The sequence below is a fragment of the Amia ocellicauda genome, chromosome 7, assembly GCF_036373705.1.
Source record: "Amia ocellicauda isolate fAmiCal2 chromosome 7, fAmiCal2.hap1, whole genome shotgun sequence".
NCBI classification, from domain to species: Eukaryota; Metazoa; Chordata; class Actinopteri; order Amiiformes; family Amiidae; genus Amia; species Amia ocellicauda.
The window spans coordinates 26388900-26405538 of NC_089856.1; the positions used below are offsets into that span (position 1 = coordinate 26388900).

Sequence of the window (16639 nt, forward strand, 5' to 3'; positions counted from 1 at the left end):
TCAACATAAAAACTCATAAGCAGCAATAAGAGCTTTCACAGTCAGGGTTGGGGTCAGTTCCAAATGGAATTGGAATTTGTTGGTAAATTCCAATCCAATTCCAGAATTTTAATGAAAGGAAGTAGAATTCAATTCCATCAAATTACACTCATTTCAAAATGTCATATGCTGGACTTGATTTATACATCACAATGAACAATACTAATTGCAAAAGCATTAATATATAATTTCAAATACTGTATCTTATGTATAGCTCAAAGCTTTCAAACTAACTTTGTTTTGGGCATTTCTGAACTGAGATGTTCAAGAGAGATGTTCAACAAACAGCACAAATGAAAGAGATTATTCTGGTGCAATTTGAATGGTGATGGGGTGCTGAGTGATGTCACTCATGAAAATGTATCACTTAATAACTTGAGAAATGAAATAGCACAAACCAGCACATAGCTCAAACTAAAGACTATGGTGGCGTGATTTGGACATTGATGGGGTGCTGAGTGACATCACAGCTCATAAAATATGTTTAATATCTCATGAACCATGCCGGCACAAACTATGATTTTTGCAGCACATAGAAATGGAAATATTTGTTTTCATATTCTGAACACATGGGGTGCCAACTTCACGGACGTATGTCACCTTGCCTTAATGGTTGCATTGATTATTAATACACCGATTATGTGCGACTGCCCACTATCCCTTAGATCCACAGCATTCTACAAAAGCAGGGTGGAAAGAGAGACATGCATTGTGTTTTATGACCAATGACCAGCTGATCCTAATTACGCATAACTCAATTCTGTGAAGAAACCATCTATTTTTATGGTTTTTGTTTTGTTTTGGTTTTGTCGACCCAACATAGGGAGTTACAGGAGTTTGCGGGGCAGTTTGCTCTCAGTTGGGAAAGGGTTAAAATCCTAGACGTGTTATTAAAGCACTTAAGAATGAACACTTCAGGACAGGTTGTGGCTGTTTTCAACTAACCTGCTATAAACCTCTGGCATCTTGTCTGTGCAGTGCTTTGAACTCTCTAAACATAACTGCTGTTAGGTGATCAAAGACCAGCCTGAACAGGTTTCCATCCTCTAACTTTTCATTTAACCACCTTGACGTGAACTGGAATATTCCCGATACCCTTTAACCAAATGCATTTTGACCTATGAGGCAAATTCTATGCCGTGTACAGCATCTTGCCTGAGATGTGGAATTCTGCAGTCTATCATATGGAAAATATTAGTGGTCTAAGATCCAGGTTTGTTCATACAGCCTCTCACAAAGTCTATACATCATTCCTTTGAGTCACAAATCATAGTTTTGTTTGATTCGTCTGACATTGCGATCCTGTTTTATCTGCTTTGTATTAATGCTATTTGCGGTATGAAAGTCAGCTGCACTCCTGTTGCACCCCATTTTGTTATGGCCGTTAATTTACAGCTAATGTATATGCCTGTCCTGAAGATATTAAGCAGTTACTCCTTATCCCTGATGTATCACACTTTTATTCTAAACGAAAAGTTATGAATTAAATAAGAATGTAAGATTTCCATGTTGAGAATAAAATAAAAGTTCAAACAAGACATACACTTTACTGAAAAGTACAATATCCCAATATTCACACACACACAAATGTATTGACCTGCTCTTTACATAGACTGAAAGATAACTGTGAGCATCAAAGGATATTAACTTAAACCCTTGCTGAAATATAAAAACAGAAAGATTAACAGCAAAGAAAGATACATTTGTCGGGCTCAGAATGTGACTTTACAAACACTAAAGATCACTATACTATATAGTGCTTTCAAGTAGTTGCCCACACCTGCTCCTCCAAGTGCATTGTGTGCATTGCATCTACTAGGCCAAGATACCCTAATTAATCCACCAGTAGTAAAATGCCAATTAAAATACCAATGCTTTCAATTTAAACATAATTCAAGTTATGATTAACAACTTTAACTTCATATTCTGGACATAACAATGTTGTGGACACATTCAAAGTAAAAACTTTAAATGGCTGCTTGGAGTACAATTTGGAGCTTCTAGTCTGGAGATTCATATGCACATGCACAAGCACACAGAGAAACATGCACACAGATACACACACTTCACACACATACATGAACACATGCTATGAAAAAGCTAAACAGTGGATGATTTAGAGGGAAAGGCACAAGGGACTCTGTTAATCCTGTGGAAGTCACCGCGTAGGAGTGCAAGTTGTCAGAAAGCCACGAAGCAGCAGGAAACACCCTCCAACACGATACAAAAATTAAAACCTTTAGGCTCCTTGACAGTCACTGTCAGAGCCTGAACGTTGGGCTCATGTGATAATGCATTACAGGAGAAGAAAGCTATGAAAGCTACATTAAGCATTCATGTGCAGATTCAGTCACAATAGAAACATTGGAGTAATGAGACATAATAGTTACAACATACAACAGATAAGAAAACAGGTATAGATTTAATGACAATGGATGAACCAGCTGCAGTTTGTAAGATATTAAGTGGGGGGTGGAAATCAAGAAAAAAAGCTTGATCCTAAAAATAAAAATACCAGTTGAGTAAATATTTAACAGCTGATGAATAATTAAATAATGATTCATTGTGTAATAGACCCTAAGCTTGCCAAAGGAGGAGAGAGAGGGAGGGAGGGACAGGAGGAGCGGGCAAATCCCATACAGTTTATAGCAGCTGATATAGAACAGCCACGTCAGCAGGAAACAGATTTGGCTGCCAGGTCACATACTGACTGTCTGGAGCAGCTAGCACGCAGAGAGAAACCCAGAGCTCTAATGTATAGAGACAAATAGGTTGCTTCACTCACAGTATACAGTGAGACCCAAACCAGAACTGGCAGCAAAAAGGACTCCTGCAACCAGCCGACATCTGAAATATTATTCCAGCATTTCACTAGTAGAATGGTAACTTAAAAGCTTTGTGGGAGGAAGAAGAAGGGGAAAAAAAAGAAAAGAGCAGGAAAAAGATCAAAGGATAGAAATGAGGCACGTCTGACAAGCACAAAATACAAATCACTATCCCTGATCTCCACTCCCCTACCCTCTTTATAAAACCAGCAAAAACAAAACTGAAGAGTTGAAACACCTTTTGAAGTGACAGGTCACATGCCCAAAAGCCGAGTCATTCAAAAAAGGGAACAGTAATGAATAGTTCCAGACAGGCTGCATGTCTGTATGAGAGGAAGGTAGGGAAGTGGTTTCTCTTAGTATTTCAGTGCTCAAGACAGGACCAGACATGCGATTTGTGACTGTGGGCAAGAGCTTTTGTCTCCTTGCTCTCCAGTCTGTCCTGGCCCTAAATATTTATGCTAAGCAGGAACCCACAGGATACTGTATACATTTGCATTTCCTACACAAATACTTTGTTATTTGGTATTCCTACATATAAATAACAGTATGTTGTACTGCCATGATTATAAAAAATATATATATTAAAAAAGGTCTGTAATTAGTCCTCCTTTCCTTGTAATAAAATGTAACTTGGCCATGTATAACAGGTGTTGACAATCCTGAAGAATGCCCCAACCCTGCAGTGACTGAGATCAAACTGCCACATAACCCGAGAAGATTATTACCTTCATCCCTCTTATCACCAAGAATTTGCTTATCTGAATTTGGGGAAGCTCAAAAATCCTTTAAAAAACCTTGCACAACACTGCTACCTCACGTGATATTTCTAACCTTGAAGAGATACCTTGGCAAAAAAAATTAAACAAATACAATTCAACAAACATCAAGGATTGCTTTAACTGTTGGACACAAAATCAGCTTGCAAGCAGTAGGTCCCGATACAAATTAACATTGTGTAGAGAGTCTGGCTGCTAGCTGGTTTGTGCTAATCTAGATCCCCACCAAGGAAGTCAGAAACATCTCATCATTTTAATAAACAGACCTATGCAAAAGGGGCAGCAAAACCAGAAGGCTCGTGCACTATCTCATACACAGGCTTCTTTCAGCATCTCTCTGCTGTGGAATTTTGAAGTTAAAGACTATGAGCACTCACAACTGCTGCGTGAGCACATCTGGAATAAACACATTTAAAAAAAATCCCACCACACATTCACTGCAGTACTGAGTCCAAATGTACTCAGTAACCTTCTGGTCTTCTCGTTTCTTGTACTCTGGCCAGTAGACAGAGCAGGAATTTCTAATCCAGAGCTAGGATTTTCTTTTTTTTTTTTGAGGCATGCCACCGAGTCCAAATAAAACATCAGTGGAATATTTCGTATTTTCATTTATTTATTTATAATTGCAGTCACAGGCATCCTTGTTCTTGACCTTCCAGGAACTGATGGCATAGTCACTGAGCATGTCTTTAATATATCTGTATTCCAAAGAGTTTGGTTTGAAACAAAGAAGCTTTTATCTTTTGTCAAACTTCATGGTGGGTTTTGGGAAGTCAAATCTCATTCCTGATATTATTAGTATTATTTTTAAGGGATATATTTGCAATACTTATTGTGTGTAATAGTTTAGAGGAAAAATAAATAAATCTGCTTATATACCTTACATTATGAAATCCTTAGAGAATGAGCTGGTATCAGCTAGTTAATGGAGCTTATTCATCTTTCAGCGTGCTCTAGTTTTATTTTTTAGCCAGCAAATGAATGGTTAAATATCTATAATATGGTGTAATTGTATCAATTGAGGTTGATTATTTTAATGACATTTTCTACCTTTCTATTCAATCATAAGTAGAAGCAATAGACACGTATCCCCCATCTAATACTGCTGTGGTGATTTTAACTGTAGTGCATCTCCAAAGCAGGAGCTGCAGCATTTCCTATAACACACAGGTCCCTAGGCTCCAGTGGAGTTCTGGCAGTTATTTCAAATCAGTGTTCAGTGCAAATGGACATAGCTTGAAATCAGTTCAAATAACAACTTAATTAACAAGCAGAAGTAATGTTGAAAGTCATCTTTCAACCTCTGTGGTATAGATGCAACATGTACAAAACAACATGCACAATAAGTGTGGGGAAGAAAATTAATGAGTCAAACAGAGTTATAAAACATCCTCAAATGAAATCTCAAAGCTTCACAAAGACTGGCATGTTTGGTTTCGTTCTTTAGTCTTTGTTTATGGATTAGAAGAATGGGTGATTAGTATCTGGCCAATGCTTATTTACCCCTTAAGTTAAGTCTAAAATTAGTGCAGTGGAGCAGACTGGCTGCCTGTATCGAATATTAAATGAATCTTGCTTGGTATGAGGAAAAATAAAAACCTGGAAGACAGATATGCAGACAAAACAGGGATAGGACAACATTTAACAATGTAAAAAAATGTATTACAGAATAACAAGTCCATTGTGTTTAAAATCAATGTACTTTCCCTTGAAGGTGAAAATGTTTTAAGATGTACAAAAAACAAAAGGGGACTAGGATTTGATGTACATTACTTCCGTCATTATCCCATTCATGAAATACAGAAACCACCAAAATGACAATAGCATTGGTGTTGTGGAAAAGCATGGCATTCGGTTATACACAAAGCGATAAAAGAAATGTACCGTTCAGTACCTAGTGGCAGAGGAATAGTTAAAGATGTTAGTTATGGCGTTAAGGTCCTTGAAAACTACAAGGCTCAAAAAGGTAAGGCCAAGAGAAAAAAATCCCCTTTCACAAAAGTGCACCATGTCTCTTCCTCAAGAGAAGAACATTTGTCAAATGGTAGGTCAAGACGGTAAAGACTGCAGTCTGCAGCATACAAATATCTCCAACTGGAAAAAGCTGTATTAAGCATCCTTGCTTCCAACTTTGTTCAATATTGTTCTTGAAATTGTTAACAGAATGTCTAATTTCAGAACTCCTGTTATCTAAATATATGGGAGGCTTCTAATTTCTTAGGACAATTGTACTGGCTTGTTGTGTCCTCACTTATAAATACTATGCACACAAGTATGAGTTAGTCAAGAATATGCAAGCTTGCTCAATAATCTTATGAGTAACCCCAAGCCAGAGAAAATGTGCTGCATTAAGTCATATCCATTCTTGAAATGCATGTCATGAACACAGCATTTGGAGAAAAAAAAAAATACAGAAGAGCCTCGGAAAATAGGAATGCCAATCTCCAGCAATTCTTAACTATGACTGGTCTCAATGAAAATCAAATCATAAATCCTACCAAAATATGCATAGTATAACGTGATGTTAGACAACGGAATAAGCAAAATATTTTCCAGCTATCCGGGAAGCATTGTCACAGAATACAGGAACAAATCGATCTACATTATCAACTGTATCAATATGAAAGGTGTGGAAGCTACAAGCAGTTAGGATAGTTTCAGACTATGGACACTAGGTCAGGTGACTACACTGCAGAGGATCCTAAGATATACTAATAGATGAGATTCTGTGATCTTCAAAACAACACTTTACCAAAAAAAGTAATGAGTTTGGACGAGGTTTTTAGAAGTACAGTGCTTGCTGAGTCACTGGGGAACAAGAAAAGCCAGGAATGAGAAAATGCTTCAAATTTCATTTGAGATTCTAAGATGCTTATGTCCAGCAATATCTGGTCTTACTATTGACAGGGCAAATCTTTATTCCTGGTACTGTATGAAGTGAAGAAATGTAGTTTACATAAAACAGACTATCAAGAAGAACTACAGAACAGCACTGTATGAGCTGCTTGTAAATGGTTGCTTTTGTGTTTGCTAAATTACTGTTTGCAGACTAGAATGTCTTTTAAGCTAAACATGCAATTAAAGGAAATCAAAATCCCCACTTTTGAGAAGAAAGAAAACTGTCAAATCCACAAAATGACAAACAAGCAATGAAAACATTTAGTCCATCTCATTCTGTCTGTAGATCAACAACCCTGGCATAGAAAAACAAGGAACACATACTGATGTAGAAAAAAATCTTTACACTTGCGACTTAAGAGAAGCAAACATTTGTCTTTAAAGCTTTTTTTTTATTATTATTATTTTCAGTGATTTATTTAAAAATAAAAAGCACAAACTTTAAAGGAAAGCTAACTAGACTGAAGTTCCTAATTTCAGAGGATGCTTTTATCCCAAGCATTTTACAGAGACTACAAGGTTGCTGCATATTCCCTTACAGTAGGATCTTGATTTTATGTCTCAGTGGAAGGAGGGAGCACATGAAGGTCTAATACCTTGCTTAAGTGCTTACGTAGGTCAGAGGCAGAACCTGGATAAATCAGGAACCTCCTGGTACACAGACCTTTACCTTGAACACTGGATCACCATTTCTCTTAAAGCACTAAACAAAGAATCAGCATGAATGTCCAATTTGGTGAAAAGCTCAACTATGTCTTCCAGGTGTCAGGTTCTACATAAATCACAGCACCAATAAAGAGTGTTGTGCTATGATGACTCTTGAGGCTAGCTGGATTGATAAAATATACCAGATTCCTTCACATGCTTTTCTGCCATAAACAAAGTGATTTCCTGCTATAATCATGTCTAAATGATTCAAACTGTTGAATTGGCTTCCCTTCTATTAATGTTATGGGTTATTAAAGGTAAAGATTTACATTTATCATCATCAGAAGAAAAAAGTTTAGGCCAAAAATATTAATCTTCATGGTAGGCTAATTCAAATGAATGCATTGAAAGGTTTTTGTAAAGCCAATTGCAGGAACAAAGCTGGATGCTATCACATAATTTAACAGATAAAACGTGTCATGAAGAAGGAGGGGGAGGGTGGATTTATATAAAACAATTTAGAAAAGCAGTGTTTACCAATCCTGGTCCTGGGGACCCAACATGCTGCAGGTTTTTGATCCAACTGCACCCTGAATTAATGAACTGAAACTAATAAATTTGCTTTACTTGATTTTTTTAAATTTAAATTATGAAAAGTTGGAGAATCTGGATGCCTTATATACTTTTATACTCGACGTCTCCAATGGTTTACAATTATTAATAAGCTCTGATTAGGCCAATTATTAGTTCAATTAAGTAAATAGCAAGCCATTGGGTCCCCAGGACCAGGATTGGGAAGCACTGACTTAAAGGGACTGACCTAGCAAAGGTCAACAACACCAGCACAAAGAAAACCCACAAGGCATAATCTAAATCAGCATGATTCCTTTGTCTGCACAACACAAGAAACCAACATCTAACTAAAAGTGTTAATCGTTAAAAGTTTTGCTTGGTTGATTTCTTCTTTAACCAGACACACAAACAGGAAATGTGCACAGCTGGGGGAGAAACCACATCAATAGCGTTTGTCAAAGAACTTCCACTTACCGCACTGGCTAAATAGCAATCATGATGTTGAGATGAAATAAGCCATAGACAAAGTGACGATTTCACTTTTGCTATCAGCCGTACCCGTCTCTCCAAGAGACCCTGCTTGAAGTCTAGATCCCACTGACGCAACATGATAGCAGCTCCTCTATTACAACAAGAACACTGGGACTCACATGATCCAAGTCTTGCAGAATTACTTTTCATTGATTTCATTTATTTTCACTGGCTCCATAGTTTCCATATTACAACTAGCACATTACAATATCGGTGGTCCAGGAGCAGCAATATGACTGGTCAGTTTTAGAAGCCTGTACCAACCAAGCAGCCAAAGATCAATAAAATAAAGCAGATGCTGAGAAATGGGTCTGAGTTATGGAAGTTGAAGAACTGTGCAATGGAACCATCTTTTCCATCTAGCTCAATACATGCATTCAAAAAATTATTAATACAAACGTTATTGCAAAACTTTTTGACACTGATATTTGGCAGTTCTGTTTCTGAATCCATAGTTCTTGAAAATCCTGCAAGTACATTTCCTTCAACCATTACCATATTTACATGTTTCAAGATTTTAAATCCACATAATTCCGTCATCCCCAAGTAAGCACACTTTTCATTTCCATATTTGTCCACTTCCTTAGACTTGAACAACTCTTCGGATGCAAAGTGTGGGAAACTTCCAAACATTCCCTATTGGGACGGAGGAACATTAGGACAAGGCCATTCAACCCAACAGTAAAAAGGACAAGACAGATTACAGTTAGCTGCTTCCACCCCAATTAGCACACAGATACAACTGGTTAAGGCAAATGTATACAAAGCAGGATCAACCTGTGCTAATGAGATGCCACTCAGAGTGACTCTCAACATCTGCAGCAGTATCACTACTTTGAACAAATTATTGTTCTTTAGAATTAATGAGAGGAATTCCAAGCCACTGACTTACTATCACTGCCTAAGTCTGCCTTCAAAGTGGCTAGTGATATCATCAGCTGGTCTAACACTAAAGTCTTTGATTTTTAACCCCATAAAATTACTTCCATGAACTAAATAAAAATATCAAATAAGAAAAACACAGGACATGCAAGGTATTTTCAATTTATTAAAGTATGTCCAAATTTAGACCTAATTATCACAACACAAAGGTAAAAGGTTCTTTAGTTGCAGGTAAAATTTCTGCAAAGGTAATAAAATGATTTTGGGGCTAAATTTATCCACTGCCAATGTAGTTGGCAGGCATCTCAAAGATAATCCTACTTTCTGTTCGGCAAACCAAACAGTCCACAAACTAAACAGTAGTTACTTTATATAAAAAGTTAAGTTAAATCTAGGGTACTGCCCTGAGGTTTGGATAATGACAAAGAATCTTCTCTCTTAAATGCAGTAGCTTTCCAAGTAGAGGATGGTTGTTGGTAGAGTAAACATTTCATTAAACATTTTTCTACTTCTTCTTCTAATAGAGGCTATTCCTTGATAAGATAAAAATATGACTTCAAAATGATCTCCTTTTTTTTAATGTTTGACACAAAGTTCTAACTTAAAAAATGACTCACTGAAAACTAGGTATTTCCTAACTTCATCTATAAAGCGTGTATAAACTAATCCTTACACTTCATTAGCACATAAGAAGGGCAGGGTATGGTGGTATTAATCTAAATCACAATACAGGGTACAAATACGACAAAGGCAGGGTAATTCCACAATAAGATAAGCCTGCTCTGTAGTCTGGGATTTCCAGGAAGTTTGCAAAGTGCAAACAAGTGCCAGCAGATCCCCATCAAATACAACCGCATGCAGTTGCAGTTACATGGGTAACAAGGTGTGCATAGTTGCCAGTCCTTTTTTTTTGTTTTTTTTCTCTTAGACATGTCTGCATTCCACTCTCATCACTTATACAACACAAAGGGATTTTTTTTTTCATAAATACACTCACCTAAAGGATTATTAGGAACACCATACTAATACTGTGTTTGACCCCCTTTCGCCTTCAGAACTGCCTTAATTCTACGTGGCATTGATTCAACAAGGTGCTGAAAGCATTCTTTAGAAATGTTGGCCCATATTGATAGGATAGCATCTTGCAGTTGATGGAGATTTGTGGGATGCACATCCAGGGCACGAAGCTCCCGTTCCACCACATCCCAAAGATGCTCTGTTGGGTTGAGATCTGGTGACTGTGGGGGCCAGTTTAGTACAGTGAACTCATTGTCATGTTCAAGAAACCAATTTGAAATGATTCGACCTTTGTGACATGGTGCATTATCCTGCTGGAAGTAGCCATCAGAGGATGGGTACATGGTGGTCATAAAGGGATGGACATGGTCAGAAACAATGCTCAGGTAGGCCGTGGCATTTAAACGATGCCCAATTGGCACTAAGGGGCCTAAAGTGTGCCAAGAAAACATCCCCCACACCATTACACCACCACCACCAGCCTGCACAGTGGTAACAAGGCATGATGGATCCATGTTCTCATTCTGTTTACGCCAAATTCTGACTCTACCATCTGAATGTCTCAACAGAAATCAAGACTCATCAGACCAGGCAACATTTTTCCAGTCTTCAACTGTCCAATTTTGGTGAGCTTGTGCAAATTGTAGCCTCTTTTTCCTATTTGTAGTGGAGATGAGTGGTACCCGGTGGGGTCTTCTGCTGTTGTAGCCCATCCGCCTCAAGGTTGTACGTGTTGTGGCTTCACAAATGCTTTGCTGCATACCTCGGTTGTAACGAGTGGTTATTTCAGTCAAAGTTGCTCTTCTATCAGCTTGAATCAGTCGGCCCATTCTCCTCTGACCTCTAGCATCAACAAGGCATTTTCGCCCACAGGACTGCCGCATACTGGATGTTTTTCCCTTTTCACACCATTCTTTGTAAACCCTAGAAATGGTTGTGCGTGAAAATCCCAGTAACTGAGCAGATTGTGAAATACTCAGACCGGCCCGTCTGGCACCAACAAACCATGCCACGCTCAAAATTGCTTAAAATCACCTTTCTTTCCCATTCAGACATTCAGTTTGGAGTTCAGGAGATTGTCTTGACCAGGACCACACCCCTAAATGCATTGAAGCAACTGCCATGTGATTGGTTGATTAGAAAATTGCATTAATGAGAAATTGAACAGGTGTTCCTAATAATCCTTTAGGTGAGTGTATATATATAAATAATTATTTCACTCCTTTTGTAATGCTATAAAGTCTGATGATATGACAGAACAAAAGATAAAAATAGTCAAAACTAGCCAAGAGAGGGTTATCAACGAACAGCAGGTGGCCTTACAAAAGCATCACTACCTCAGAAATGCTTAGATTATGCAATGGCTACAAGTGTCCACTGTCAGCAGTGATAGTTGTTTGTGCGTGGGTGTTATGCTGGACATTTTGGCCCTCTACAAAAGGAAACTGGCCCATGACTAATTGTTTAAATATTGGAATAACTGAGGACTGCGATATGCTATGTGTAAGTTGGAGTTGTAACAATGGAGTTGCCAAACCTTTATAAATCATTCCAGCCAGTCGGCCTCTTATCCCAACAATGTGCCTCCAGCCAAATCAAAGTGAACATGCCCAGTCACATTTCATCAGCATGCAGACAACATTTTAATTCTAGAGGAACTTTAATAACCCAATGCCTACCAGGCCTCTGCAGCTCAGGGCCCTTCAGTGACTCTGATTAAATAAGAGATGAGCAAACCAAACACAGGAAGAGGGAAGCCAAAACAGACTACACATCTTGTGTGAGATGAGTTTCAAATGGTTTGTTGAACCTTTAAAGAGCCCAATCACTTAAAACAATGACCAAAGTCATGAGGCAACAAATGCTGGTTTATCAAATTGGATGGCATTTTATCAGTTCCAGTATTTTCAAGTTTGCTCTCACTGCAAAGGGTTTCAAATTTGGCTATGCTAAAACTCCTCAAAAATCAGATGGTTCTGTAGGACCCTGCCTAAAGGTTTGACAATAGTTAACACTGCTACTTGCCTACAGTTGAGAGCATTCTTCCTTTAAGCCACTAATTATGACAGTCTCTGAAGTGTGTCTCGTGGGATATGCACACTTAAGCCAGAGGAACGTTGTCTTCTTATTTAATCATTCAATAATTCAAGCAATGTCTTTGGGACTGACAGGTACACTCAGGAATGTGCCCTCTGTTCCCCAGGACATTTGTATGCAGATTCCATTCAGCTTCCATGACTCTGTGTAGCAGACCATCTCAAAAAGCGAAGCAACGCTTGCAAAAGATGTGATTACATCCATCAAAACAATCTGGATTCCTCTCAATTGCCAGCACAGCATTCACATTAACTCTTCCCTGAGCTTCTGCTTAAGCTGACAGAGCATACTGCTTTCTCAGAAATACTGTGATTAAACCACTGACAGTCTTTAATTAGAAGGTTTGCTATCCTTTTTTCCCCAAAACCCAAGCAAGACTATACAGAACAGAAGTAGACATTATTCTAATGAGATGACACATTTAAGTGTGCGTGTATGTGTGTGTGTGTGTGTGTGGTGGGGGGGTTGAAGATAATTTTTAGGTTAGAACTTGGCTGTTTCAAACACAGAATCCAGGGAATTTCAATCAGTGGTGGCAATGAATTATGTCCTAGCTAGTTCTTCTATCAGACCAACCATGCAGAAAATCAACTACCTTTCAAAGCACTGCATAAGTATCAAAGTACAATTCATATTGCTGGGATCTATAGAACATGCAAAATGCACCATGATCAGTTACAAGAGTTACAAGAACCAAAGGCTAGGTTCTCATTACTTGTAATTTTGAGATTTATTTTCTTTCTTCCTCTTTCAATTACTTCACACTAACACTTCACTACTTTCTGCATTATTCTTTGCAACAGCATTTCATAATTTTCAGTTCACACTACATTTAATAACCAAGATCCACTTGGTATACCTGTGAATCAAAGTGACTTAAGAGTTCCAGATTAAAAAATAAATTAAAAAAAATCCTCCGGCAGATATGTCACATATAGGCGTGACACTATGAATGCAATTTTCAGTTAGCATAATAGGCAAATAACTACAAATCTAATGCTAAGGTTATGCATAGGCAAGTGGAGACACAACAGAAAGATTACTTAAGTGAGGAAACCTTTGCAATCTAGCTCATTCAGTGAAATGTTATTTAATAACTATTCCAAGGACTTTATCCAGCTGTTTCTTGAAGGATCCTAGGTTGCCTGATTCAGGAATATGCATAACATTTTCCAGATTCCTACCCATTGCGATAAGAATTGCTTCCTTAGACAACAGGTTTCGGTGAGTTTGAGTTACACATGCAAGTTGAATATTAATAGGAAAAATTATTCCACTCAGGTGATCATAATTTACAGGATTATTTAAATTAATTGAAAGCCACATCTAACCATGAATACATCCTATATAAGGGCTATAAGGCATAAATAAGATTAAGAGGAATTGTGACGTTTCTCAGGAACAAACAACAACAAAAAACAGCGTTCTACTGTCCTGTATGTTGCTAAAGCTTTTAAGATAACGTACCTTAAATGCATCTTTACATAATTAATATATTGACTGCTTTGTTGGGAGAAATATTTGGATAAGCTGAAAAAGTAAATTAGACAAGGCAGACGTTCTGTAGGGCTTTAAAGCAGCAACTGAACAAATGACAGCTCTATAGCTCAACTAGTAGAACTACAAACCAGTGCAGCAGTTAAAAAAAATAGACTGGTTGCAACAGGGGAGAAAAGGCAGTAATTAAATTACCAGGCTGACTGCCTATTTCAAACAGCACTGCTATACATCATCTGTAAATAAATTTGCCAACAGTCAAGTGCACAATTAAGTTTTTCTAGTGATTTGTGCTGGATAAATTGTATTACACAGAAGTCACGCTTCCACTTGTATATGAAAAAAGAAACTGTAGTCAACTGCAGTCATAAATTTGACAGTAATTTGGTTACATCTTTTTAAATCTGAGAGAATACATTAATACTGACCCAGACTATATGCTTAAACATGTGCCTTTGCCAGTTATTTGCATGAAGTGTAGACTGTTAATTTCTTATAAATGTATTGCTATAGGCCTCCGAAACCGTAGATGACATTAATCAAGTTTGGCATGCAACTATCAAATCGGCTTGATACGGGTTGTCGGATCAGTGCAAAGAAATTGTTGAAGGGGAAAAAAAAACATCTGTAATTAGAATAGAAATATTCCTATCTAAAAGAAGAAACAGAAGAGGAAAGATTTGTTTTATAACAACTTTTTAATACCTGGTTTTACTGATGGCAGACTTGTGGGAAAAACTATGCAAGCCTTCTCCATAATGTGGCACTCTTATTAACTACCAGTCACTGTGCAGCATTGAGCTATATTAGATGCTGATTCAATGTCCTTGCTTCTTTGATGAGCCTAGGCATATAAATCGAAGTACAACATTTAAAAAATAATTTCCATTACCTTGAATACACTGCAAAGACCCATCTTCTGCTCTTATTGTAAATGTTTCACCAGGGTTGACTTGAACCAAAATTACCTGCATAGAGGAAAAACAGAACCAGTAAGTAAGCAAAAAGACAAGATTATCCAAATTTATAATAGGTCACCAAATAGGCGGGTGCACTATAAGGAACATCTAGCACAGATATCACAATGATATTACAAATGAATGTTGTCCTCCATCAATGGCTGACAGTGGATGAAAGTCATGATCAACTTCTTTATATCTGGTTTTAAATGGCTCGTGACAACCCAAGCTCTCCAGCTGAGACATCAATGTCAACCACTCAATGTTCTTGTTGGTATTAAGACCTGAACCTGTAGAAGTCATGACCATTGGTGATGTACAAGTCGGAGACACACAAAAAAAAAAATTACAGATATGTGGAGAAATGTATGCATAACACACAACAGCAAATTAATCAAACCTACATTAGATTCATTCTTAGATTTCGCCTGTGAAAAATACACATCACCGTGGCAAAGTTCTTTAGTATCCATACAATGCTGCCCTAGTGCTTGCACTTTCCTAACTCAAATATGCCCGAACATGAATACACAGCACTTTCTTCTATAAAAAGTAACAGCAACATCTGTTGATTCAAGTTTACCACAGCTGCATTTGCTTATACATTTGTCAAGACAGTCACACAAAGCTATAATTAACACATACACACAACAAAACAAAGCAATTCCCCATGATTAAACACTTAATGATACTTTGCAAAATAAAAAGTATTAAAAAAGTATAATTTGATCTGAAATATCTGTGAATATAGAATTAACAGCTGCTTACCATCATATTATGAGAATACATGCTGTTCACAGTATATAGCTGTCTGTGTATCTGAAAAAGTTCTGCTGCCATTTTTAACACTGTCTAAGCGCTACAGGTAAGAAAGAGATTTTTTTTTTTTATCATGATCATTTCTCTGTTAGCAACAGACAATCCTCTGATCACATTGTTTAAAAGCTCAATTCCGGGCTTGCATTTCCTGCAGAGCTGTCTGCTGCTGTGGTTGCTATAGTAACCTGAATGTGTTCTATGGAGTCAAGTCTGGTTTTATATATAAAAAAAAGAGGCAATGCCAGGATTTTTCCAAGGACCCCCCCCACCCCCCCAACATACACACACAAACTCTCCTGTTATGCATTCATGAAGATCAACATACACACACACATCAGTTCTGTAGCTTTTCTGGGTAGTCAGAATTGAAAACATATGTAGAGGTTTTTTTGCATGTATGCATGGTCAAGAGAGGAGCAACACCACTTACATTTGTATTCTTAATAGAAAAAAAGGAAAATATATATGCACATGAGGTTGATGACTCTTCCTTAACAACCGACACACAGTAGACAGCAACAGGTATTGCATCACATAAGGTGGAAGGAGGGTGAGTCAGTTACTGGCAGTCTCCGTTGCACTTAACCTTTCCTATCTGGAGAAGACCTCTCTCTTCCCCCTCTTATTGCACTGTGTGGCATGCGGAGTCTCCAGAGATTAAACGTGAGATAGACTGGTGCAGGCATACAGCAAGAGAAAATCCATCCCAGCTTTAAGCACTGCACACTGTCTCATGCAGTTACAGCAAAATGGATGTCTCCTCACTTTACCATGAAGATAGGATGAGTGGGTGGGAGGGGTGGATAAACAGATACAGTATTTGGAAGAATCCTGTTAACAGATTTAAAATAATTATCTTTTTTGTTTCAGTTCAGTTTATGTAGTACATATGGCTATACGGGGGGGGCGGAAAATTTCAGGTACTGATGAAAATTTGCACAAAGGAAAGCAGAAAATTTGTAGCATCTCCTTACAGTTTAAAAGAGAATAATATTCAAGTGTACCCTGTTCTTTTAGAATGCATTGAAGGATTTACAAACCAATACATCAATACAGATATATATATATATAAATT

The 16639-nt window shown here is 37.7% G+C and overlaps 1 protein-coding gene across 5 annotated transcripts in view; it reads right to left on the reverse strand.

Moving 5' to 3' along the window:
- The window catches only part of fndc3ba (fibronectin type III domain containing 3Ba), a 160609-nt gene that overhangs the window by 109396 nt on the left and 34574 nt on the right, over positions 1 to 16639 (reverse strand). For all 5 annotated transcript variants that reach the window (XM_066708914.1, XM_066708910.1, XM_066708913.1 and 2 more), the window contains one exon: positions 14679 to 14754. In XM_066708914.1, the coding sequence (XP_066565011.1) occupies positions 14679 to 14754 (76 nt within the window). The remainder of the gene's footprint in view (positions 1 to 14678; positions 14755 to 16639) is intronic.